We start from the raw sequence: 27,008 nt of genomic DNA, 5'->3' as shown, positions 1-27,008 counted from the left end.
AGGGAAGTCCAAGATCAAGGTATGGGCAGACTTACTGTCTGGTGAACACTCTACTTCACAGATGGTACCTTCTTGTGTTCTCGCATGATAGAAGGAACCAACAAGCAACCTCAGGCATCTTTTATAAGAGCACTAATCTCATTCATGAGGTTCCCACCCTCGTGACATAGTCATCTCCTGAAGGCCCCACATCTTAACAACAGATTGGGGATTAGATTTCAACATATGAATTCTGGAAAGACACAAACATTCAGATGACAGCAATATTCATCACTCCCAAAATTACCTGTGTACCACTATAAGTCTCCTCTCCAACTGGATCCCTTATCCAGACAACCACTGATCTATTTTCTGTCACTATAGATCAGAATAATCTTGTATAATTCCATTAATATAAATTATATATAAAATTATGAATAGAAATTATATATTCCATTTACATAAATGGAATCATAAAATACGTAGCCTGTTTTGGCCTGGCTTCTTTCACTCAACATAATAGATACAATTCATCTCTGCTGCTGAGTGTATCAACAGTTTTATTCCTTTTTATTGCTAAGTAGTATTCTATAGTACGGATCAGGACTGGGTTTCACTGTTCCATATAAAATTCAGGATCAACTTACTCATTTCTAACAAAAAAGCCTATTGGATTTTGCTAGAAAGTGTGGTTAATTTACAGATCAATTTGGGAAGAAATGCAATCTCAACAATATTAAAACTTCTAATCTATAAAGACAAAATATTATTTAGGTCTCTAATTTCTATCAACAATGTTTTATAGTTTTCAGTGTAGTAATCTTGCTCTTTAGCTTTATTCCTACTTTATTGTTTTTGATGCTAGTGTAAATATTAATTTCATTTTTAGATTTTTCTTTAATACATATACATATAAATATATATGTACAAATATATATATAGAAATACAATTGATTTTTGTATATTGATCTTCAATCCCCCAACCTGACTAAACTTTATTATTTCTAGCAGTCCTCCTCACCACCCCCACCCTCCTACAAGATTTTCTATATACAGGATCACACCAACTGCATATAGAGAGAGTTGTACTTCCTCCTGTCCAACGTTAAGTACCTTTAATTTTTTTCCTTCTTGCCTTATTGTACTGGCCAGAACCACCAGAATGTTGAAGTGGCAAAGGCAAACTTGCTTGCCTTGTTCCCAATCTTAGGGTCAAAGCATTCAGTCTTTTATCAAGTATGGTGTCATATCACCTGTAGTTCTATTGTAGGTGCCCTTCTTCATATTGGGAAAGTTCCCTTCTATTTCTAGTTTGTTAGGAGCTTTTTAAAAAATTATAAATGGGTGTTAGATTTTGTCAAATCCTTTCTCTGCATCTATTAAGATAGGTATGTGCTTTTTGTTTGTTATTCTTTACGTAGTGTATATCATCAATAGATTTTTGGATGTTAAACCAAACATGCATTCCTGGGATAAATCCCAAATGGTCACCTTTAAATTTACTGAGACTTGTTTTGTGGCTTAGCATATGACTTATCCTATGAAATGTGCTTAAAAAGAATTCTGCAATCATTGGATAGAGTGCTCTATATATGGCATTTAGTTGATAATGCTGTTCAAGTCTTTGATACTAGCTGATTTCTGTCTAGTTTTTCAATCAATTATTGAAAGTGGGGTGTTAAAATCTCCAACCATTGAGTTGTCTATTTATGTTTTCAATTTTATCCATTTTTGTTTCATGTATTTGGAAGCTAGTTTTAGGTGGATATACATGTATAATTGTTACATCTTATTGATATAACAATGTATTTACTGATGTACTGACAATCTTATCCTTATAAAATTGTCATTGTTGCTTGGTTTTGTTTTTGTTTTTGTTTTTGTTTTTGTTTTCTTTGCTAGTACATTTCTTTGCTAGTAACCTGCCTGGACTAAATCCATGAAGTCTGTCTCCTCTCATATATGTGGCCACTGATGTTGCTGCTTAGTTGTTTATTAAAAAATATATGTTCTTCTTTTTATTTTTTGTGAGATGGAGTTTCGCTCTTGTTGCCCAGGCTGAAGTGCAGTGGCGCAATCTCAGCTCACCACAACATCCACCTCCAGCCTCCCGGGTTCAAGTGATTCTCCTGCCTCAGCCTCCTGAGTAGCTGGGATTATAGCCACCCGCCACCATGCGTGGCTAATTTTTTTGTATTTTTTTAGTAAAGACGGGGTTTCACCATGTTGGACAGGCTTGTCTCAAACTCCTGACTTCAGATGATACTCCCACCTGGGCCTCCTAGATTGCTGGGATTATAGGCGTGAACCACTGTGCCCTGCCTTATGTTCTTTTATGATTTATTTATTTATTTATTTATTTATTTTTGAGACGGAGTCTTACTCTGTCTCCCAGGCTGGAGTGCAGTGGCACTATCTTGGCTAACTGCAATCTCGACCACCCGGGTCCAAGCGATTCTCCTGCCTCAGCCTCCTGAGTAGCTCCAAGTAGCATAACCTCAGCCAGGAACATGCTTATCCCACCACCACTGCAATCTCAGGCTAGAAGAGCTGTTGCCCTCTCAGGCTAAGGAACTGTAGGCCTCCCTACTGGCCTACTTCAAGATCATCATTTCCACAGATGCTGCAGCTGGTCATGGGCATTAGTGACTATTACGAATTAAGTGAGCCCCTTCAAACAGACAGAATCTGTGTGTTGACTGAATTGGGGTGGGGATGATAGGAGCAGACCCATACCAGAATGCCACAAAGTTCCACTATTTTTACACAAAATTCAGCAGTTTTCAAAAACAAACATTTCTAAGATTGCTATATGTCTTTGGTTGATTTCCAAATGTTGAAGTACTTGTTTGTTTTTTTTTCCATTTTGTCCAGCTTTATAGTTGCTTTTTTGGGGGAAGATAATCTGCTAATCTCTTCACTTGGCCAGAGCCAAAAGTCACATGGGAATAAAGATTTTTAAATTGTTTCTCTCAATAAAATCCATATGGAGTTGTAACAGACAACTTGAATTTTAATTCAGAAAAATGATTTAAGGTCATGGCTTGTCAAAACATATACATAGTAGAATGACTCTACACCCTTATAGGTACTTATGTCCCAGTTAAGATTCTGGTTTTTAGTAATAAATTATGATGGCAACACTATAAGGCATCCTAAATCATGCTCTTAACTGTTATGCCAAGAGGTTTATCATAATGAAAATATCTTGTCAAAATAAGGGCTAAAATGGTCCTGGCTCTTCATTTTCACTAAGCCAGATTTCAATGTTGTGGCCTAATTTCTGGTGTTAAGGATAATATCCACTTTGAAATCAACAAATAAATGCACATCTATGAATACTCAGCAAAATAAAAAAATGGAGGCCGGATGTGGTGACTCACGCCTATAATCCCAACACTCTGGAAGGCCAAGGAGGGCAGATCACTTGAGGTCAGGAGTTCGAGACCAGCCTAACCATGCTGAAACCCTGTCTCTACTAAAAATACAAAAATTAGCAGGGTGTGGTGGCACTCACCAGTATTCCTAGCTACTCAGGAGGCTGAGGCAGGAGAATCACTTGAACTCAGGAGGTAGAGGCTGCAGTGAGCCAAGATCATGCCACTGCATTCCAGCCTGCATGACAGAGGAAGATTCCATCTCAAAAAAATAAAAAATGAAAAATAAAAAAATGGAAATACTTTTCAGATACTCATAAACTGAAATGATAAATTGAGGGGCAGAATATAAGTCAACATCCTTTGCTAGTAAATCATTCTAGACATACAAAAATGAGACTTAGCAGATAATAGAAAAAATAGGGAATGTTAAAGTTTCTTCCAAGTTTATTAAGGAAAAACTCAGGAAAAATGGAAAACATTATTATGTTGACATGTTCCTAGGTATCAACCTAATATTTTACTCTAAAATGTTTTACTTTTAGACCATGCCTGGTGGCTCATGCCTGTAATCCTAGCACTTTAGGAGGCTGAGGCAGGAGGATTGCTTGAACCCAGGAGTTCAAGACCAGCCTGGGCAACACAGGGAGACCCCGTCTCTACAAAAGATTTAAAAAATTAGCCAGGCATGATGATATGCACCTGTGGTCCCAGCTACTCAGGAGGCTGAGGTGGGAGGATCACTTGAGCCCCAGATGTCAAGGCTGCAGTGAGGCGTAAGCGTGCCACTGTGTTCCAGCCTGGGTTGACAAAGCAAGACCCTGCTCAAAAAAAAAAAAAGTTTTAAAGGGCATCAAGTTTAAATAATACAACTTTGTTACCCAGAGTATGTAAATAAAAAATATCCAAATATATTTCAGGTTTGTGATAAACCAAATATCAATCCTTTCTTTCCCAAGAAACTCCTTAATTCCTGAAAAAAATAAAAGAGGTCTTTAATTTCCTCCAAAACTTAGTCCATTTCACTTTGGGGGCCTTCTTCTCCCACAGTAACTCAAGATATTCTATTCTTTTCAATTTTCAAAGCTTTAGTAGCATGTGTTTGACAGCTTTTTTTGTTTGTTCGTTGGTTTTAGACTGAGTCTCGCTCTGTTGTCCAGGCTGGAATACAGTGGTGTGATCTTGGCTCACTGCAACCTCCACCTCCTGGATTCAAGAGATTCTCCTGCCTCAGCCTCCTGAGTAGCTGGGATTACAGGTGTGCACCACCATGCCCGGCTAATTTTTGTATTTTTAGTAGAGATGGGGTTTTGCCATGTTGGCCAGGCTGGTCTTGAACTCCTGACCTCAGGTGATCCTTGGCCTTTCAAAGTGCTGGGATTACAGGCGTGAGCCACGCCTGGCCTTGACAGCTTTTAAGAGCCCTGTTTCATGTCCAATTAGGTCTGGGTAAGGTTTTTATTTGTAAATACAATATATATAAGGACCACTTTAGTAAATAAAAAAGTGTACATTATATTAAAGCAAAAATCCTTGATGACTTATATATCATTTGAAAGAAACTGGACTTAGGAAAGAAAAGATGAACCCTGACAACACAGCTAAAATTCAGAATAAGAAAAGGCATGTACCTTACACAAAAGAAAGGACAGCCTGTCAGCTTCTATACCGCTGCTCCTTACTCAAACCAAGTCAAATGTGATCCACTGATATTTCCAATATCTATTGTGAGATAAATAAAATCACCATGAAACTATATGCAAAATTTGTCATGTTCTTGGAAAAGAGTAAGTTTCTATCAGTTTCTCAGAAAAATTTGATCCCAAAAAGGTTAAAAACAACTGCTAAAGTAAATTTATCTGAGATAGTGCTAAAACATCAAACAAGGGGATGAGACTTAAAGAGGTAGAATTCACTGACCTGACACAGAAGCAAAGTCTCCTTCCCTTTTAGTAACTATCAGTCAAATCTGTCAAGGAACTTTGCAAACATCCCCTGAAAAATATGCTCTTTGAATTTTACAGGTAAATAAAACAGTTATAGTAAAATCTTACCCAGATCCACAGAATTCATGGAATGACACTAACAGATGAGAATTTATATCCCTTCACACCCAACAAGCCACACTGCTATACTCAGTTCATATCTATACATGAATTAGGATGAAAAACACATTGCCTTAAAAAAGTTCAAAGTATCAAATTTTGTTTTTGTAGCAGAAATTTAATATCCTCTCAATTATTGTTACCCTGGATAAAAACCTGATAATTTTAGTTTATCAAAATAGAAAGTGGAAGCTGGGCGTGGTGGCTCACATCTGTAATCCCAGGACTTTGGGAGTCCAAGGCGGGCAGATTAAGGAGTTTGAGGCCAGGAGGCCAGGAGTTCAAGACCAGCCTGGCCATCATCGCAAAATGCTGTCTCTATTACAAATACAAAAATTAGCTGGGCATGGTGGTACATGCCTGTAATCCCAGCTACTCGGGAGGCCAAGGCATGAGAATCTCTTGAGCCTGGGAGACAGAGATTGCAGTGAGCTGAGGTCGCACCAGTATACTCCAGGCTGGGCGACAAGAGTGAGACTCTGTCTCAATTAAAAAAAAAAAAAAAGACAATGGAAACTAATAATTAAGATGCACATATGCACATAGGTACATGAATATAACACACCATATTCTGAATGTTTGTGTCTCCCCCTCAAATTCGTATGTTGAAATCCTAACTCTCAGGCCAGGTGCGGTGGCTCACGCCTGTAATCCCAGAACTTTGGAGGCAGAGGCAGAAGGATCACTTGAGGCCAGTAGTGAGATCAGTGTGGCCAACATGGTGAAACCCTGTCTCTACCAAAAATACAAAAATTAGCCTGGCGTGGTGGCGGTCGCCTGTAATCCCAGCTACTCGGGGAGACTGAGGCACAAGAATCGCCTGAACTCAGGAGGTAGAGTGAGCCAAGATCACACCACTTCACTCCAGTCTGGGCAACACAGCAAGACTCTGTTGAAAGAAACAGAGAGAGAAAGAGACAAAAAAGGGAGGGAGGGAGGGAGGGAGGGAGGAAGGAAGGAAGGAAGGAAGGAAGGAAGGAAGGAAGGAAGGAAGGAAGGAAGGAAGGAAGGGAGGAAGGGAGGGAGGGAGGGAGGGAGGGAGGGAGGGAGGGAGGAAGGGAGGGAAGGAAGGAATTCTAAAATTCAGGGCAATGGTATTAGGAGGTAGGGCCTTTATGAAGTGATTAGGTCATGTAGGCAGAGACCTCATGAATGGGATTAGTGCCCTTATAAAACCCTTTCCATCATGTGAAGACCCAGTGAAAAGACTGTAGTCTAATGAATCAGTGAGTGGGCCCCTCGTGAGAGATCAAATCTCCTGATGACTTAATCTTGGACTTCCCACCTCCAGAACTGTAAGAAATAAATGTCTGTTGTTTATAATCTACTCAGTTTATGGTATTTTGTTACAGCAGCCTGAATGGACTCACACACACAATCAGGAACTATGCTACACTGTCTCATTTAATTCTATTTGAGATGGGTATTATTTCCATTTATAGATAAAACCTAAGGCTCACGGCAGTTAAACACTTAACAAAGATATTTACATATTATGATATGCATATAATATTGCTAATTCTCTAGTACCTTTAGCTACTTACACTGTAGTAACTTAAGGCTTGTGTACCAGTCATATACTTGTGTATCTGCATGACCTAATCACTAGTCAGATACACATTTAAATAACATTTTAAAGGGCCAAATTTCGAAAACACTTGTTTCTGTAGGTTAATGTAAAGTATACTGATATAAAAATAAGAAAATCTATATTCCTAACTCGATTATAATTTAATGTACTTATACTAGTTTTTCATAAGAAACACAACATACATAGATTTTAAGACAGAAGAGGCAGCCTATCCTTCTCAAATCCAACAAATCTGAGTCAAAGTCAAGGTCCTCTAGTTATTATAGTATGCACAAAATACATAATAAAATAATTTTCTAGGCAGAATTCACTTATCTTTTTTCATTTTCAAATAAACAAAAAAAAGTCACATCATGAGGAGATAACCCTTGATAACCTAACCAGATTATATTAATCCATTGTAAAGAACTACAGGAATACAAAATATTCTTTAAAACACTTGAAATATTGAAAAATGATAAACAAAACATTCACTGCTACTAAAATGTACCTGCAAAACAGTCACTCTATGATGGGAAAAGAGAACACTGGCTAATTTTGATGGGAGCAACTTGATGGAAGTTGGTATAATAAGCAGAGAGGCACCACTTGATAGAGCAAGAAATATTTCCACAACAGAAGGATCAAAGGTCAGAGGTGAAGCCAGAAACAAAACATCTTCTTGTGTGATGTCAAAAAGTACCCTAAGGCAAAACAGAATGCAGTTATAAGAAACGTCAAACATTTAGTAAGCACATATCCAAAAAAGTGTTCACGTGTTTATGATTATCAAGTTTCTGAATGTTGGCCAGATTTTATTCTTCTCTCTTAAATTAGGCAAAATAGTGCTATCAAAATTCAAGAAATCTTCTTCATAAAAGAAAGAATTAACAGCCATTTAAAGCAATATCCATGTTTTACCAGACATATTTTATCATCTGTGATGACTTTTGATGTGTCAACTTGGTTTGATTGAACTACTGCCCCCAGAATTCCCTCTCTAGTATGTTTCCCGTTAGGGAAGGAGACAAGGGATATTCTCTTGAGAGCTGAGGAACAGAAGGGAGGCTGCTGCTTAGCAGCACACATGCCTTCTTCAAGCAGTTATTCAATCAAACCCTATAGTCCCTAATCAGCTGATTTACTTAATCAAAAGTGAGATTATCCAGGGTTGGCTGAATTTACTTGGAAGGCCTTTAGAAGAGGTTTTAGGCCTTCTCTGAAGAAGAGATCCAAACAGCAGCTGGGTCTGCAATTAATCTCCCTTCCCTCCAATCTGATTTCACCTGGGACAGTCTCATGGCCACGGGATTCCAGCCTGCTTGTGATCACCCCTTCCTAACTGATCCCTATGGACTTTAGACTTGCTTAGCCAGCCCCCACAACTGTGTAAACCAATTTCTTATAATGAATCCCTGATCTAACTCCTGGTTCTGCTCCTCTGGCAGAATCCTTATTCTGTCATACTTATTCAATGATGCTTAATAGAGACTTCCGACTCCCCTTTCTATTTGGCATTTTCTTTCAGTATCTGAACAAAAAGCAGAATAAGAATATATGTGGTTAGGATCTTATAGAGCATGGATAGTCACTGTTGAGCCTATGACACTATTTCAATTTGAACACACAAACACCAATACATCTAAAAGCATCTTAATTTCAAAAGAGCATCAAATATGGTATAAACATTTTAAAAATTATAACCATGTATATGGTGTCTCAGGTAAAATAAAAACTCACTGTATGTTAAAGGTGTAGGTGCCGAAAGGCTGTGATACCTTTCCTCCCCATCATAAGGCTCACAGCCAACACTCTTATAAACAAAAGACAGTTTAACAACAGAAAAGCATGACAAATTAATTTAATCAAAGTTTTATGAAACATGGGAGGCTTCAGAATGAAGACCCAAAGACCCAAGGGAAAAGCGTCTATTTTAATGCTTAGATTCAATAGAGTGGACAGCTGTGTAGAAATGTGATTAGACAAAAAGGGAATGAGTAATAAACTGAGTGGGAAAATCCAGCAAGGCCTGTCCTTTTAAATTCCTGGCTTCTCTGCGTGGCATTTCTTCCTCCCATGTATAGGGCAGGACCCTTTCTGGAATGAGTCTTATGTTCTACTTTCAGACAAGGTAAGTAAGAGCAATTTCTTTACAGCCAGCGCTTACATGTAAAGGTTAGATTAATATTTCTATATTTCTAGATTTTTTTTTTTTTTTTTTTTTTGAGACGGAGTCTCGCTCTGTCACCCAGGCTGGAGTGCAGTGGCCGGATCTCAGCTCACTGCAAGCTCCGCCTCCCGGGTTCACGCCATTCTCCTGCCTCAGCCTCCCAAGTAGCTGGGATTTTTTTTTTTTTTTTGAGAAAAGTCTCGCTCTGTCACCTAAGCTGGAGTACAGTGGCGCGATCTCGGCTCACTGCAATCTCTGCCTCCTGGGTTCGAGCGATTCTCCTGCCTCAGCTTCCCGAGTAGCTGGGACTACAGGCATGTGCCACCACACCTGGCTAATTTTTTTGAATGTTTAGTAGAGACTGGGTTTCAACCATGTTGATCAGGCTGGTCTCAAACTCCTGACCTCAAACGATCCACCCACCTCAGCCTCCCAAAGTGCTGGGATTACAGGCGTGAGCCACCATGCCCCGCCTCTAGGTTTTAAGACTGTCTTTGAGGGAGAGGGTTCGGTTACTACAGCCTGCCTTGGGGAGAAAGGGAAGCAAGAGAAAGAAGGGCAGAAGGTCAGAAAGAGACTTTTCTTCTGAAGTCCTTCCAATGTCCTTCAGTTCAAAGTACTCAGCATGCCAAAGTGCCATACGTTGGGGTATCATTTTCTGAGCCCAACAAAGGCTACCCTCAAACTTCAAGTTTTAGAGGAATTATTCTTCACATGTATTGTCTAGCTTCCTACTTAGGTATTCAGGGGAGAGCAAACTTTCTAACAGGCTTCCAACAAAGCTTAAATTCTGAGAATATTTTTAGTTTTTCAATTCTATGAACAAAAATGGGCAAGGTTACGCATGCATAGAGGATGAATGCTCCATGTAGTTCATTTCAAGAAAGCAGCTTAAGATGCATTCAATATAAGAAAAGTTGAAAAAAAAGAAGAGACAGATTTTAAAGGAAGAAAAAAAGTGGAACGCAACAAACATTTAAACATATTACTTGTGAAGCTTAGGTTGGGTATCTAATATATTGTTCCTCATTTTCCCAACCACCATATGAGGCAGGTGTGATTATGTGAGAACCTAACTCAGAACCCAAGTTGGTATGAAGATTATTTTAAGGTAAAGACATTTGAGGCTAGGTGCGGTGGCTCATGCTTGTAATCCCAGCACTTTGGGAGGCCAAGGCGGGCAGATACCTGAGGTCAGGAGTTCGAGACCAGCCTGGCCAAGATAGTGAAACCCTGTCTCTACTAAAACTACAAAAATTAGCCAGGTATGGTGGCGTGTGTGGGGGGAAAAGAGAGATCAGACTGTTACTGTGTCTATGTAGAAAGGAGTAGACATAAGAGACTCCATTTGGTTCTGTAATAAGAAAAATTCTTCTATCATTGAGATGCTGTTAATCTGTAACCCTACCCCCAACCTGTCCTTGCAGGAGACATGTGCTGTGGTGACTCAAGGTTTAACAGATTTGGAGCTGTGCAGGATGTGCTTTGTTACACAAGTGCCTGAAGGCAGTATGTTTGTTAAAAGTCATCACCATTCTCTTAATCTCAAGTACCCAAGGACACAAACACTGCGGAAAGCTGCAGGGACCTCTGCCTAGGGAAGCTAGGTATTGTCCAAGGTTTCTCCCCATGTGATAGTCTAAAATATGGCCTCGTGGGAAGGGAAAGACCTGATCGTCCCCCAGCCCCGACGCCCGTAAAGGGTGAAGGGTCTGTGCTGAGGAGGATTAGTAAAAGAGGAAAGAAGGCCTCTTGGCAGTTGAGATAGAGAAAGGCATCTGTCTCCTGCCCGTCCCTGGGTAATGGAACGTCTTGGTGTAAAACCCGATTGTGTGTTCCATTTACTGAGATAGGAGAAAACCGCCTTAGGGCTGGAGGTGGGACGTGCTAGCGGCAATGCTGCTCTTTATGCACTGAAAAGGTTTATGGAGATGCTTGCATGTGCACATCAAGGCACAGCACTGCCGGGCGCGGTGGCTCACGCCTGTAATCCCAGCACTTTGGGAGGCCGAGGCGGAGGGATCACGAGGTCAGGCGATCGAGACCATCCTGGCTAACACGGTGAAACCCCGTCTCTACTAAAAATGCAAAAAATTAGCCGGGCGAGGCGGCGGGCGCCTGTAGTCCCAGCTACTCGGGAGGCTGAGGCAGGAGAATGGCGTGAACCCGGGAGGCGGAGCTTGCAGTGAGCCGAGATCGCGCCATTGCACTCCAGCCTGGGCGACTAAGTGAGACTCTGTCTCAAAAAAAAAAAAAAAAAAAAAAAAAAAGGCACAGCACTTTTCCTTAAACTTATTCATGTCAGAGATCTTTATTCATATGTCTTTCTGCTGACCTTCTCCCTACTATGACCCTATTGTCCTACTACTTCCCCTTTTTCTAAAAGACGGTAAAGATAATTATCAATAAATACTGAGGGAACTCAGAGACCGGTGCCGGAGTGGGTCCTCTGTATGCTGAGCACCGGTCCCCTGGGCCCACTTTCCTTTCTCTATACTTTGTCTCTGTGTCTCTTTCTTTTCTCAAGTCTCTCGTTCCACCTGACAAGAAAAGCCCACAGGTGTGGAGGGGCAGGCCACCCCTTCAGTGCGCCTGTAGTGGGAGGCTGAGGCAGAAGAATAGCTTGAACCCGGGAGGCAGAGGTTGCAGTGAGCCAAGACTGCATTGCTGCATTCCAGCCTGGGCGACAGTGAGTCTCTGTCTCAAAAAAAAAAAAAAAAAAAAAAAAAAGAGGACATTTGAGACTCAACAAATGCAGAAGAAACCTTCTTGGAGCTTCCCTTATCTGACTAAAAACAGAAACTTCTGGCAAATGAGGCTGCCATAAACTTCTTCTTCAGAGCAGTTTTTACTCCCAGGAAGACCAAGGGTAAACCTACCATAAATCCCCTCTCTGAAGACAGTGTTATGGCTGTGAAGAAGACAGAAAGACCACTGCACCTGCATACCCAAGTATTATCACAAACTTTCTTATCTCCTGTTTATTTTCCTGAAAACCCATTTGTCTTTCCAAAACAATTTATTTGTTCTTCCTATGAACAAAGAAATTTTATGAACAAATAAATTTACAAATACATTTAAATGAACTTAATAACATGCAATTCCATTTCTTTTGTAAACTGCTATATGCATAGGAATAAACTTTTTTTCTTAATCTGTCTTTTGTCAGTTTAATTCTCAGTCAGATACTGCGTCACAGATGGTAGAGGAAAAGTTCTCCACCCCCATTTTAAAATGGAGAAAACTGAAGTTCACGAAGGTTATGTAACTCATGCAAAGTCAAAAAAACAACTAATTTTTAAATGTTTAAAAAATAGTTATCCTTATCCAAGCCTTAAAATTAATCCCCTGATTTGAAAGATCTATCTAAATTAGACTTCAAAATTTCAATAAATGAAACCTAGTCCTTCCCTTTCTGCAGCTATCATACTCTGTGGAGGTAGTGCTGCCTCTTACCAACATCCACAAGAAAACTCAGCGTTGTCTTTTTTTTTTAAAGACAGAGTCTTGCTCTGTCACCCAAGCTGGAGTGCAGGGTCTTGCAGTTGCCCAAGTTCAATCACAGTTCACTGCAGCCTCAAACTCCTAGGCTCAGCAATCTTCCTGCTTTGGCCACTGGAGTAGCTAAGACTACAGACTTGTGCCACCACGCCCAGCTAGCACTGTCTTATTAATAGGTTATTCGGGTAATATTTGGGGAGCTAGCAACGGAGATAAGATTGTTCTAATATGTGTCTGAAATTTAGTACTCCCTAGTTTAGTGATCTAAGTCTAAAACAGAAAATTTAACATTACTGTTTTAATTTTTAAATTGAATATTTTAACATTTCATCTCTCTAGAATCGAATTATTTGCCACCTCACTTAAGAACATAAAAGCAAACCAAAAAAGGATTTCTAACAGGCAAATCAATTGAATTAAGTTGAAGCACCAAACAAGTATCAAGAAATTTGTATAATTTAGTTATAAATCAACCCTTCAACCCTCATTAAGTAAATGTTTGCTCCCATTTCACAGACCATTCTTACCACTGCCGGGCCAGTGCCTGGTGGTCAACTGTCTCTCCACCTCCCCCAGATTCCTTATCTGCTTCATTTTCTTCAAGTTCCCTACATCCCCATCCCCACCTCACCTCCCACACTCTTAGGTATGACTTGGCCTTCTGCCTCATACAAAAGTTAAAACCTACTGGCTTCCTCTAACACCAAGAAATGTACTTTACTATCCTAATCTTTTTGAGGGTATCAAAAAAAGAGGTATTCCACTCAGTATTTTAAATAATGCCATTCCCTCCCATCTAAATGTATCTTACTCCTTTGTTAATATTCCTATTACTACTCCATTATTCAAACCAACCCTTTCTACCAACTCCCTACCCTCAGCCTATAAACTGCTCATCTTTTTTTTTTTTTTTTTAAGATAGGGTCTCACTCTGTCACCCAGACTGGAGTGCAGTGGCGTGACAACGGATCACTGTAGACTTGACCTCCTGGGCTAAATCAATCCCTCCCCCTCAGCCTCCTGAGTTGCTAGGATTATAGACACAGATCACCACGCCCAGCTAATTTTTTGTGTGTTTCTTAAAGAGGGAGTACCACTATGTTACCCAGGCTGGTTTCGAACTCCTGGGCTCAAACGATCCTCCTGCCGTAGCCTCCCAAAGTGTGGGATTACAGGCGTAAGCCACTGCACCCAGCCAACCTCTCCAATCTTAAAGACAAAACACCTATGTCCATCCCAGAATTCCCTCTTTTCCATTAAAACCAGTTTCTAGAAAATAACATTTGACTTTTATGACCTCTATTTCGTTATCTCCTATCCTCTTATCTCCAGCCTAATGTAATCTATCTGCAACCTTGGGGACTTAAGAAGTCACTAAAGACTATATTGTCAATTACAACAGACATCTTTCTCTACCAGCATTTAACCATTTCTTCTTTCCAGGCCTGCATGTGCCATCCAATACCACAGGTCCACTGAGCACTAAGAATGTGGCTAGTCCAAATTGAGATGTATAAGTATAAAATGTATGCCAGATTTTGAAGATGATTAGCATAAAAAATGCAAAATACCTTACTAGTAATGTTTATATTGATTACATATTGAAGTAATGTTTTGGAGTATACTGAATTAAATAAAATATACTGTTAAAATTAACTTCACTTGATTCTTTTTTCTTCCCTTTTCATTCAATTTTACTTTTGAATATTACTTAAACATTTAACATTACATAAAACTTAAAATCACATAAAATTACATACGTGTCTCATGAGGTTTCTATTTCTGTATCCTCCTTTGATATTCTAGGACTACACCCCTAAGGTTCACTTCCTTCTCTCTCTCTTGGCAAATTAAGAATGTCAACTTTGGTGATTTCTAATCTCTTGACCACATCAGCAAGTCAAACACCACAAAACTACTACAAGAGGGAACTTAATAAAATGAGAATCTTTTAATGGTTCCCCATCATCTACTGGATTAAGTTCAGCCTTCAACTGGGCATACCAGGCTCCTGATCTTTCACTGTTTCCTCAGCCCTGCTCTGACATTCTAGTAGGACAAACTCCTTCATTCTCATATAACTCTGCTAGTACCTCTGCTAGGAAAACCCTTTCTCCCTTTTTATTAATAATTAAGATGCAAAGCTTCTAATCACATCATTTGTTTGTTCCGTGTCTGGCCCTAGGCTTGGATGAAACAGGTGAAGGGCCTAGTCTGCAGAGAACTAAAGTTCAGATACAGCTGAAACAAAAAAGACTTAATTACTTCTTAGGATTATTAATTTAGGAACAAGAGTTATAAAACCAAAAGTTTTAAAATTATTTTTCCCCTTTAAAATACAAGGTTTTTTTGTTTTATTTTGTTTTGTTTTTGAGACAGTCTCACTCTGTCACTCAGGCTGGAGTGTAGTGGCATATTCTCAGCTCACTGCAACCTCCACCTCCTGGGTTCAAGCAATTCTCCTGCCTCAGCCTCTCCAGTAGCTGGTATTACAGGCACCCACCACCACGCCCGGCTAATTTTTGTATTTTTTTAGTAGAGACAGCTTTCACCATGTTGGCCAGGCTGGTCTTGAACTCCTGACCTCAAGTGATCTGCTGCCTTAGTCTCCCAAAGTGCTGGGATTACAGGTATGAGCCACCACACCTGGCCTAAAATATAGGTTCTAAGAAAGAGTCAAAGAATAGAACTTACTGAAAATGCTGGATATTTGGTACTATACACTCATGAGGCACTCTGACAATCTTCGGTATCCCTGTAGTCCCTGATGTATGTAGTACATACGCTAAGCAATGCTTTAGCCTCAGATCCATGTGTTCTGCTTTTTCTTCATTGACATGCTCAGAACTTACGCTGATTTTTATTTTTTCTTTTTCATATTTCTCTTTTCCATCACTTAGCATCAAGTTCACCTCAGTATTTTTCCAGTGAAGTCTGAAGAGCACTAGGTCATTATGTTCTACTGTAAATGTATCGTAGCTCAATAACGTTTCATGAAAAGATTTAAATTTCTGTGTGAAATGGGGGACAAAGTTTACAATATTAGTATGTTAAAAGATATTCTTCTTTATATAGAAGTAATATGAAATACAGTCATCCCTCAGTATCCATGGGGGAATTGGTTCTAGGATCATCTCAGATGACAAAATCTGAACATACTCAAGTCCCTTATATAAAATGGTGCTGTACTTGCATATAAGCCATGCACATCCTCCCATGTACTTTAAATCATCTCTAGATTACTTATAACTAATATAAAACTATGCTAATTAATGCTATGTAAATAGTTGCTATATTTTAAAATTTGTATTAGTTTTTACTGTTGCACTGGGTTTTTTTTTTTTCTGAATATTTTCTTCTTTTTTCTTGAGACAGGGTCTCTCTCTGTTGCCCAGGCTGGAGTGCAGCGGTGTAATCTTTATTGTTTTACTTTATTTATTTATTTTTTTTGAGACAAGAGTCTCGCTCTTTCGCCCAGGCTGGAGTGCAGTGGTGCAATATCGGCTCCCTGCAAATTCTGCCTCCCAGGTTCACATCATTCTCCTTCCTCAGCCTCTCGAGTAGCTGGGACTACAGGCACCTGCCACCACGCCCGGCTCATTTTTTTGTATTCTTTTTAGTAGAAACAGGATTTCACCATGTTAACCAGGATGGTCTCGATCACCTGACCTCGTGATCCGCCCGCCTCAGCCTCCCAAAGTGCTGGGATTACAGGCGTGAGCCACCCCGCCCAGCCGCAGCAGTGAAATCTTAACTGACTGCAACCTCGAACAGCTGGGCTCAAGTGAGTTTCCCACTTCAGCCTCTTGAGTAGCTGGAACTACAGGTGTGCACCACCACATCCAGACAGTTTTTTTATTTTTAGCAGAGACGAGGTCTCACTATGTTACCCAACCTGGTCTCAAACTCCTGGACTCAAATGATCTCCTGCGTCAGTCCCCTAAAGTGCTGGGATTATAGGCGTAGGCCCCAAATATTTTCAGTCTGCAGTTGGTTGACTCCTCGGATGGGAAACCTCTGGATACAGAGGGCCAACTGTATTCATTTACTCATTCAACATGACTTTTTTGGGGAGTTGGGGGGAGTACTTGCTATATACCCAGGGGTAAAAAGATAAATAAATCTCCAAGAGCAAAGTGCTGTCCTTACTTTCAAATCTATTTTCCAAAACAGCAGACATATAAAAGCAATTATAATGCAGTGTGGTATGATAATAAAGCAGGCTTGAAATGTTAATGGGAACAGAGAATGCTGAACTGAACTCTGCCTAGAAGGTCAGAGATTGCTTCATGGGTAATATTTGTTATAAGGAGCTATTCTCCAAATAATAAAAATGGGCACTTCAGGCAAACAACCAACATTGAGGATATGATGTGGGAAAGCTGATATGTGAACATTAAGCATTCCAATTAAGGTAAAGAATGGGGAGGGGGAAAGGGAAAAGGTGAGGTGCGTAGCTGATAGGAGATGAGATGCAAATCCTTAATAATTTTGTACAGTCAGCACAAAGGAGTTTAGATCTTAACCTGTAAGTGACAGGATCCAATTGAAGGTGGCAACAGCATAGATTAGACTCTATCAAGGACAGAATAATAAATGAGATTCTGCTAAGTGAGAATCATTTAATGAGTCTTTTGCAGTAATTCTGATATACTATATGGTCCTTTCTGTTGCAAGAGGAGTGGTTAGAAAGGGTCTATGAGCAAAGGATAAATAAGACATGGTGACTTTCTGGATGTGGACTGAGTCTAAGAAAATTGTTGGGTTTCTGGCCCAGGTGATTTGGTGGATGCAGATGAATTAATGCAGAAGTGAGTTTGGATGAAGAGATGCTAAGCTAAATTTGTACACATTGAAAGTAAGGTTTCTTTGAATATATCTTTTTAGGTTGACAACAACAGCATAATGAAATATAACCTAAGTTTTCACATTAAATAAATCAACATAAATAATGAGAAAAAGGTCACAACCCAGAAGCCTACAGTGTTTTCTTAGCGTGTTTGGTGTATGTGTATGCATTGGGTAGGGAATGTGGTGTGGCCTGTAATATTTACAAAATTAAAGGCCTACAAACTCTTCAGATCGAGCTCAAAATCATCCCTCCTCATTAAAATTCTACTATATCTACTAGGTTATGTTTACTTCACTTAGGACAATTATCACACTATGTAGATGTTATGGGTTCAGGAGTAATAACTTTTCTCTCCAACTACATTATAAAAAACTGGAAGGCTTATATACCAATGCCCTCCCAATCATTCTGTCCCTAGTGCAAGGTTTCTCAGTTTCAACACTACTGATATTTTGGACCAGATAATTCTTTGTGGAGTGCTGTCTTATACATTGTAGGATTTTTAGCAGTATCCCTGGCTTCCATCCACCAGATGCCAGTAGCACCCCACTTCCATCATTACAATAAAAAATATGTCTAGACATTGCCAACTGTCCCCAGTTGAGAACTATTGCTTTAATGGATACGTACAGTAGATGCTTAAAAATACTGATTGCTCAGTATTAAATGAAGGAAGAACACTTCCACCATCATCAAAATCATGGGATAGGAAGCAATGTTTTGCTATGCTCAACTTGTTCGTTCTTGGGTTTTGCTATGCCCAACTCCTACTGGTCATAAAGAATACCTTGATATTGACAATTAATACTGATACCAAGTTACCCTTTATAAAATTTTCACTAAGGTTGCTAAGAAAAATAAACATCACATCCCCATTTCAGTTTTGCTTACTTACGAACAATGGAATAACCAATTTGAGGAGTAGAGGAAACTTCGGCTACACCCTAACAAATATTTATTTTTAAAACATTTATTAACCAGATCAGGTGTGGTGGCTCATGCCTGTAATCTCAGCACTTTGGGAAGTCGGGGCGGGCAGATCACTTGAGGTCAGCAGTTTAAGACCAGCCTGGCCAACATGGCGAAACCTTGTCTCTACTTAAAAAAATATATACAAAAATTAGCCGGGTGTGGTGGCATGCAGCTGTAATTCCAGCTACTTGGGAGGCTGAGGCACAAGAACCGCTTGAACCTAGGAGGCAGAGGTTGCAGTGAGCTGAGATCGCACCACTGCCCACTGCACTTCAGCCTGGTAACAGAGTGAGACTCTGGCTCAAAAAAAAAAAAAAAAAAAAAACAAACCCTTTTGAGTCTCTAGAAAGTAACCCATATATCTCAAGTTCTTGATATTTCTTATATACACACAGACGCGCACACAAACGCACACACACACACACAGTGTGGGGGGGCAGGAGGGAAAAACGCATTTAAGTTACCCCATTACAAACTGGCTCATATAGCAAATGGCAAAAACAGGCTAAATTGAATATATATATATATATATATATATATATATATATTTTTTTTTTTTTTTTTTTTTTTTTTTTTTTTTTTTTTGAGACGGAGTCTCCCTCTACCGCCCAGGCTGGAGTGCAGTGGCCGGATCTCAGCTCACTGCAAGCTCTGCCTCCCGGGTTTTTACGCCATTCTCCTGCCTCAGCCTCCCGAGTAGCCGGGACTACAGGCGCCCGCCACCTCGCCCGGCTAGTTTTTTGTATTTTTTAGTAGAGACGGGGTTTCACCGTGTTAGCCAGGATAGTCTCGAACTCCTGACCTCGTGATCCGCCCGTCTCGGCCTCCCAAAGTGCTGGGATTACAGGCTTGAGCCACCGCGCCCGGCCAAATTGAATATATTTTTATAATGTTCTTCCCCTTTAGTAAAACAGTATTTTATAAATAATAAATAAATAATGAAGCATGGGCTGCGTCTTGCTGAGGATATAATTCTTGCCCCCAAAGCAGTGTTTCTTGGTTATATCTTTGGTTGGCAATCATTTAAAAATAAAAAACAATAAATTTAGTTTTCTGGAAAGATCTCTTCTAAGTACCAGTCTCTTTTTCAAAATGCAAGCTTTGTTATAATTCTTCAGTGTTGCTGACCAATGTAATTGCCATAAATATGAAAGTTTCAAGTATTATAAAATGTTGCAGTATAGGAAATACTTTGGAAAGAGAAAGGAAATTCAAAACAATGCATAATATATTATTATAAGGCTAACAGATCTGTTCATACCACAGAACAGTGGTTCACAATGCAGTATGAGGGGTGGAGAGCCCCTCCAGGGGACAAATGGCAATGTCTGGAGATTTTTGGTTGTTACGACTGGGAAGTGCTACTGAAGTCTAGTGAGTGCGGTCAAAGATATTGCTAAATATCCTATAATGTATGGAACACTCCTCACAACAATTACTCAACCCTAAAAATGTCATAGTGCAAAGACTGAGAAACCTTGCCACATTTAGCAGACTTAGGAATCCAGATGGGAGAAGGAAGGAATGCTTCAATTGAAAGATAAATGTAATACAGGCAGAAAACAATTGAAACACCTAGACTTACATTAATTTGTTTTTTTTCAACAAGGATATACTTTAGATTACATTTTTTCATAAAATGAGTTGATAATGATGGTGGTGAATCTGTATCGATAGGTACATAAGCAGCTGGGACTTGGAGAATTCTAGAGAAAAAAGTACACAGTCAGCACAGAATGTCTGTTGATTTAGTATTTGTTTAAGCATTTCTATTTCTCTATGCCCTATATTCTTTGTAGCAGCATAAAAATGGTTTCTGGTTTCTGGAGTGCTTTATTGCTGATCAGAAATTTCCAATGTTTTCATTGACACTTAGTTGGTAATAAACACCGTCATTTTAGCCGGGCACAGTGGCTCACACCTGTAATCCCAGCACTTTGGGAGGTTGAGGCAGGTGAATCACCTGAGGTCAGGAGTTCGAGACCAGCCTGACCAACATGGAGAAACCCTGTCTCTACTAAAAATACAAAATTAGCCGGGTGATGGTGGGCGCCTGTAATCCCAGCTACTTGGGAGGCTGAGGCAGGAGAATTGCTTGAACCCGGGAGGCGGAAGTTGCGGTGAGCCAAGATCACACCATTATACTCCAACCTGGGCAATAAGAGTAAAACTTCATCTCAAAAATAAATAAATAAATAAACACTGTCATTTTATCTTTTCTTCATGAAAACCCTAAGTATTTACTATGTTAAATTCTCATCACTTAATATAGAGAAATACAAGATTTTTAAAAGTTAAGCATTTTAAGTAGTTTCAGGTATACTTTAAGGACATCAGATCTTTGCACATAGTAAGTTCTCAATAAATTTTGTCAATAATTGAGTGAAAGTAAATGTTTGTTGTTGTTGTTTTTGTTTATTGTTTTATAAAGATGGGGTCTTGTTAAGTCACCAGGGTGGTCTTGAACTCCTGGCCTTAAATAATACTCTAGACTCAGCCTCCCAAAGTGCTGGGATTTATAGGTGTGAGCCACTGTGCCTGGCCAAAAGTAAATTTTTGAACATCCTTTGCTTTATACTTATATAATTAATTTACCAAGACACATATAGAATGAATAAACTCTTTCTTTGGCAGTTTATATTTATTGCAGCGTTCTAGAATAGAAATCACTATATGAGGATAACATTCTAGAAGAATTTAAATAATTAAATATTTTGCAAATATCTGTTGGAATCATTGCAAAATGATTAAACATTTTGCAAATATCTGTCTTCCAATAGGTTCATATTTCAATCTATATCAACTATTATCCAAAACTCTAATTTACTGATTTATTGAATACCTTAGTGCTTAAATTTTCAGTTGTGGACAAAAAACATAGTCATGTTATCTGTGAAATCCTGTTTTCTTTTATCTAACAACAAAGTGTTATAAATTGTCATAATTGCTTTCCTTTAACAAATTAATGAAGCCCTTATATTTTGGAGATACTTAAATGTTCTATTAGTAAAAGCTTCTAGTCTCTCCTAAATAAGCTCAGAATAATTAATTTAAATAATTAAAAATAATACTAGGGGAAATGCAAACTTCTTTAGCCTCTCTACAATTGACCAAACAATACAGAAAAATCCAATAGTAAATAGAACAGTAACTTGCAATATACTCTATTAAAAAATTACATTAGCTTGGAGTAACATCAAATTTACAGTTCTAAAAAATATTACCCTAAAATCCAAGAGGGTAAGTCTATTCCAGGTTGGCAGTAGAGACCAATTTCCCGAATTCCTTGAAAGTCACAGTGTAACAGCAGAAAATTTGATAATTCAGAAGCAGCATTAACCACAGTCTTGTAGGTGTAGTAAACTGGAAGCTGGTTGTTGCATTCATCAAAACATACAGCTACTTTGTCCATATAACAGGAGGCAGCCTTACGCACCAATTCCTGAAGAGTCATTTCACTGAAGTTTATCTAAACATCAATTTGTAGCAGAGAACCCTGTGTATATACAGAAGTGTTAGGGGGAGATGGAGTTTTAGTGAGCTCGGTGGAGGGACGGGGAGAAACTTCTCTATAATCATGTCTCATGAAAATAATTATATCAAAGATATATAAATGAAGAATCTCTGAACTTATGAAATGTCTATGCTGACTTTACTGAGGACAATGAGGTTGAAAATTAACTTGATACATCAACCTATGCTGGGTCAGAGCATCAAAAAAATTTGGGAGGGGAGTGGTATACACAGATGAAAATGAAGCAGGTAAAAATGGAGACTTCTCTCTCAACGGACCACAATGTAAATATGAAATATATAAAAAATTAATCAATAAAATCAAATTTAAAGGACCCCACACTTAATTTTTTTCACTTTCCTTCAGTAACTGTTACAGATTTGTTAAGATAAATTAGTCAAAATATTGTATGGTGACTTTCAAATTACTCTTGTGGCCAGGTGCGGTGGCTCACGCCTGTAATCTCAGCACTTTGGGAGGCCAAAGGGGGCGGATCACTTGAGATCAGGAGTTCAAGATCAGCCTGGCCAACATGGTGAAACCCTGTCTGTACTAAAAATACAAAAATTAGCCACGCAAGGTGGCGTGCACCTGTAATCCCAGCTACTCTGGAGGGTGAGGCAGGCGAATCACTTGAACCCAGGAGGCAGAGGTTGCAAAGTAGGAACTCAGATGAAAGCAAAATCAATCTTTGACAGAAGAAAAGTAAAAAACTCTATTCCTATTCATTCAGTTCTAGACAACTATATATAAAAACAGTGCTTATTACTACTATAATATTAGTATTTTACAAAAGTCATACTTGTATAATTGTCAAGAAGTAAACTCTTCATACTGTATATTTTATTTTTAAATTGCCAATAAGTTCATTTAGACTGAAAATATAATATTACAACTCAATAAAGCAGTATATCAATGCAATGTTCTCTGGGTTTCTTAATGCAGATTATACTAAAAGAAGATTTGAAACAGTATTTCAAGAAAGAAACACTCGGGATCAATGGTAAAAGAAAAACTCACAGTGTTTCCTTGAAGGTAAAGGTTATTTTTTTCCCTCTGTGAACTCTATTTTCCATATTTTAAAGCAAGTAAGATTTACCAAGTAGCCTATTTCAGTAAAGTTTTTGTTTGTTTTTTGAGACAGAGTCTCGCTCTGTTCCCCAGGCTGGAGTTCAGTAGCGCGATTTCGGCTCACTGCAATCTCTGCCTCCCAGGTTCAAGGGATTCTCCCACCTCAAGTTCCCGAGTAGCTGGGATTACAAGTGCGCGCTACCACGTCCGGCTAATTTTTGTTTTTATTTTTTTTTTAAGTAGAGACGGGGTTTCTCCATGTTGACCAGGTTGGTTTTCAACTCCTGACCTCAAGTGATCCACCTACCTTGGCCTACAAAAACGTTAGGATGACAGGCGGAGCCACCTCGCCCAGCCAAGTCTTTTTTCTTTTTTTAAAAAATTTGTTCACACTTATTTGAACTGATTTCCTGACTGACTCAATTTTCATTTATATCAACTAATTAACATGAATTAGAAAAAAAAATCTTAAAGAGAGTAAAATGAACCAATAACTGCCAAGACCTTTAAGTTTGAAAATGCTGTGATTTCTAAATATAAAGTTTAAACATGTAAGGCAACTTTGGTACTTACATTAATTTTAGTAAGCATTTCTATACATATTAGCTCTTTTTTATGCACAAGATACAATTTTAAGCTTTCCTCAGACATACAATGATCATTATGTAAATATAAGGAAGGCTTTATACAGCACGCGCTCAAATGAGGAGGAATGAGTTTATTTCGCAACATACAGGTAGTGCGGAAGGGTACCTACACATCTATACGATAATTAAGATGTTTCCTTCCATTTTCCCAAAAGTTGCTACAGAGATTTAAGGTAAAATCCATTCTTGTTGTTTCAGGTTTTCATTTTCATTCATGAATCACAAATAACATTCTCTGCAGTAGAGAATACTTAATAATGCCCAAATGTTTGAGACTGTAAAAAGGAAAAAAAAATAAAATAAAAAAAAGCAAACTCTGGTAAGCAGATTTTATATGTAAAAGGAATAAATTTAAGATATTTGCTACTTTACAACCGTAGAAGCTGCTATTTAGTCAATAGAGATCTTAAGAGTGTCAACAAATTCTACTGGTATGGGGCCTCTCTCTAGGTCACTGGTTGTTTTAAAAATGGATAAATCATCTAGAAACTTTATTTTCCCAATCCACCTGCTTCTTAATTTACGGTATGCAGCGAGTAGCAATGCACTTTATAGCTTCCTAAACATTTCTTCACTGCTCTTCGAAACCACTCTAGGGGGTAGCGGAGCGCAGAGCACATTATTTCCATTTGAATGGAGGGACGGAGGGACGGAGGCTAGTGACGCAGGAGTGTACACACAGGTCAGGGTTAGTCTGCACCACACCAGCACGCCAGACCCCAATGTATCAAATCCGAGGCCAGGCAGTGGTCCTGAAGCTGAGCAAATGCGTGTGGAAGCAGGCTTAGGCCTCGCGGCACTTCGCCTCCCTCACACCGACCCCCGCCGGACACCGCGCCCTGCGGCGACTCACTTAGCAAGTCTCGCGGATTAGGTTTGTTCGCATTCGGACCTTTCTCGGACGGCTCGTCGCGGATACTTCTCACCGCGAAGCTGCAGCTCCCAGAAGCCGTAAAGCTATCCCAGAGCGAGGCCCCATACGCAAATCTTCCGCGTCGCCATGTGACGTCAGTGCGAGCGACCCCAGGGAGGCTGTGTCGAGCTGACCCGGCCTCTCCTGAAGCCGAAGCGCCAACTTGAGAGAAGAGTTCTGTAGGCTTTTTCACTTTTGGTTATCTGCTCAGGCGCTCCTTGGGGTCGCGCATGGTCTCGGACAGGGTTTGCAAGGACTTTGGAGCTGACCAGTTTGTAGCCATAACCCTTTCGTACTTGCCAAGAAACTCTGGGCAAGACTTGAATTTTGAGCTGCAGTATTCTCGTTCATAAGGTGAGAATAAAAACATCACCTAGGGTTGATGTGAAGAGAGATGAAATCATTGTGAAATAGGAGAGTTATTGGCCTTCAACCAATGACATTTTCTGCAAACGTGCTGGAGATATGGCTGCAGCAGTGACGCCTGCAAACGACGTTCCTGTCATCATGATGCTGACCTTTTAATTGGGAAGCAGATTGAAACGATAAGGAATTTGACAAGAGCATTTATTAGGACCTGTAAAGAAATTAAAGCAGGTCCGTGGTGGAGTTTTGTAAACTATATGCCTGAATACAAGTTTCTGTTTCCAAGGGAATTGTTACAGTTGGAGATATGTCAATTATCACAGTAAGCGTCAAGGGTAGTAACAGTGGTGTTTTAAAGCTACTGTCTGGTGGCAGAGTAATCGGGATTTTTTTGTTTGGGGGGTTTTAGCCGTGGGAGGGATTGCGAATTCAGCTCTGCATCAAAACCGTACGTGAAAAAAAAAAGGACGCTCTCGCAGCCGTAGTTGTTGGTGACAAGGAAACTGTGGTACGAATCTAAGCAAAAAATATCTCCACATGCCAGCTATACTTTTCCAAGATGTCCCATGGGCTACTCAAACTGACACAGCCTTATTTATGTATTTAGGTTGGAAGTGGGCAAAAGTGTATCTTGTCTATATTTCTATGTTGGGATGACACCATCATCCACCCAGCCAGCCAGTTAACCTTCCCACTTACCCTCTTACATCCGATTAGACCCTGTGTCCTCTAGTTCTCAGTCCCCAGCACCCGGCTGGCTACATCAGAATTGCAAGGAGTGATATTTTAGAAGATTTCCAAATTCCTGGACTCCATCCCCAGAGGTTCATCCCCTAGTTTTCTAGGAGGGGCCTAGAGCCTGCGTTTTTTAGATGTTCATCGCCATTACTGCTACTTTAGTTCAGGTGTTCTTGGTCAGCTTTTTCCTAAAACGTTTTCAGTTTTGTTTGCCTTTGATTGACTCTAAATTGCTGCCAAAATGATCTGTTTTATTATTCCAGTATCATCTTCCAACTCTGATATTAATAATCTTTTTAAGTTTTTCTTCCCTTGCAGTATCTGTTTCCCTCAAGTTTCCTTTTTCTTTCTCCTGTTGGTTTTGTGCTCTTTCATAATAAGAGGCTTTCCTAGGATGTCTAGTGGTCCTTATCTGCTCATATGTAAGTGGGGGGATATTTAAACGTTGATTGGAAGATCTTGAGCCCATAGGACGTTTGTTGAAAATCAAGTGGGAGAGGAGGGGTATGGAGGCTGGGGTATGTCTCAGAATTTGTACAATTTTGATTTAATTCTCTTATTTTAGGTGCCTGGTGTCTTCCATTACAGAGACCCCGTTTTACTACTGAACAATAAAAAAAAGCCTTCAGGTCCGCATCCCGCAGGGTCTCCACTCTCGGCTTTGGAGCCCCCCTCCCCCTTTCTCTGTAGAAAGGAGCTTCTTCCTTTCTTCTCCCTTCTTTCTTGGCTATTAAACTTTCTGCTCCTTAAAACAAAACAAAAAAACAAAAAAAAAAAAACAAAAAAAAAACCAAAAAAACAAAACAAAAAAAGCCTTCAGAGTAAGGCTGGGGGGGCGGGTGGCATAAAGGATGTAACTCTCCTAAATGAACTTCCAGTCCTTTTAGTTACCCTCTTCACTTCTACTTCCTGAAGACAGTTTCTGAGCTTTTTAGGGGTTTCTGTGATACAAATAGAATTGCTTGTTGGTTTTGCTCACTGGGGGTTTACAATTCAGCTTTTTCGAGTCAACTGAGCCCTTTGCTGTTGATTCCAGAATTTTATTTCCATTATTCCTTTTCCTTAACCCTCAAGAGTTTATGACTTTAAAAATCCTGTTACTGTCATTTTCAGGGACTCTTAGGGAGCAAATGTACAACACTATGTTTAAGACAGCATTTTTACCTGATAATCCAGGGTTATCATTCTAAAACATATACCAGATCAATCATAGCATTCTTCTGCTATGAGAAT

At 39.4% G+C, this 27,008-nt stretch overlaps 1 protein-coding gene across 40 annotated transcripts in view; it reads right to left on the bottom strand.

Annotated features, from left to right (window-relative positions):
• AASDH (aminoadipate-semialdehyde dehydrogenase) overlaps positions 1-24,720 on the bottom strand; it is a 43,629-nt gene extending 18,909 nt beyond the window's left edge. For 5 of the 40 annotated variants that reach the window (XR_013417973.1, XM_078003532.1, XM_078003543.1 and 2 more), the window contains exons 1-6: positions 24,651-24,720; positions 23,869-24,033; positions 21,751-22,022; positions 20,112-20,232; positions 15,397-15,713; positions 7,543-7,735 (exon numbers count right to left, since the gene is read on the bottom strand). Coding sequence is in view for 25 of the 40 variants with exons in the window: in XM_078003532.1 (XP_077859658.1) it covers positions 7,543-7,735; positions 15,397-15,713; positions 20,112-20,232; positions 21,751-21,980 (861 nt within the window). In the remaining 15 variants the exon portion in view is untranslated. Of the gene's footprint in view, positions 1-35; positions 233-7,542; positions 7,736-15,396; positions 15,714-20,111; positions 20,233-21,750; positions 22,023-23,868; positions 24,034-24,611 lie in introns of those variants that run through there. The other 35 variants (XR_013417971.1, XM_015138668.3, XM_015138672.3 and 32 more) reach the window with 17 other exon arrangements.
• Positions 24,721-27,008: the final 2,288 nt, after the last annotated feature.

Source organism: Macaca mulatta, chromosome 5 (assembly GCF_049350105.2).
Source record: "Macaca mulatta isolate MMU2019108-1 chromosome 5, T2T-MMU8v2.0, whole genome shotgun sequence".
Classification (NCBI taxonomy): Eukaryota; Metazoa; Chordata; class Mammalia; order Primates; family Cercopithecidae; genus Macaca; species Macaca mulatta.
This window is presented reverse-complemented; position numbering and strand designations above follow the sequence as displayed.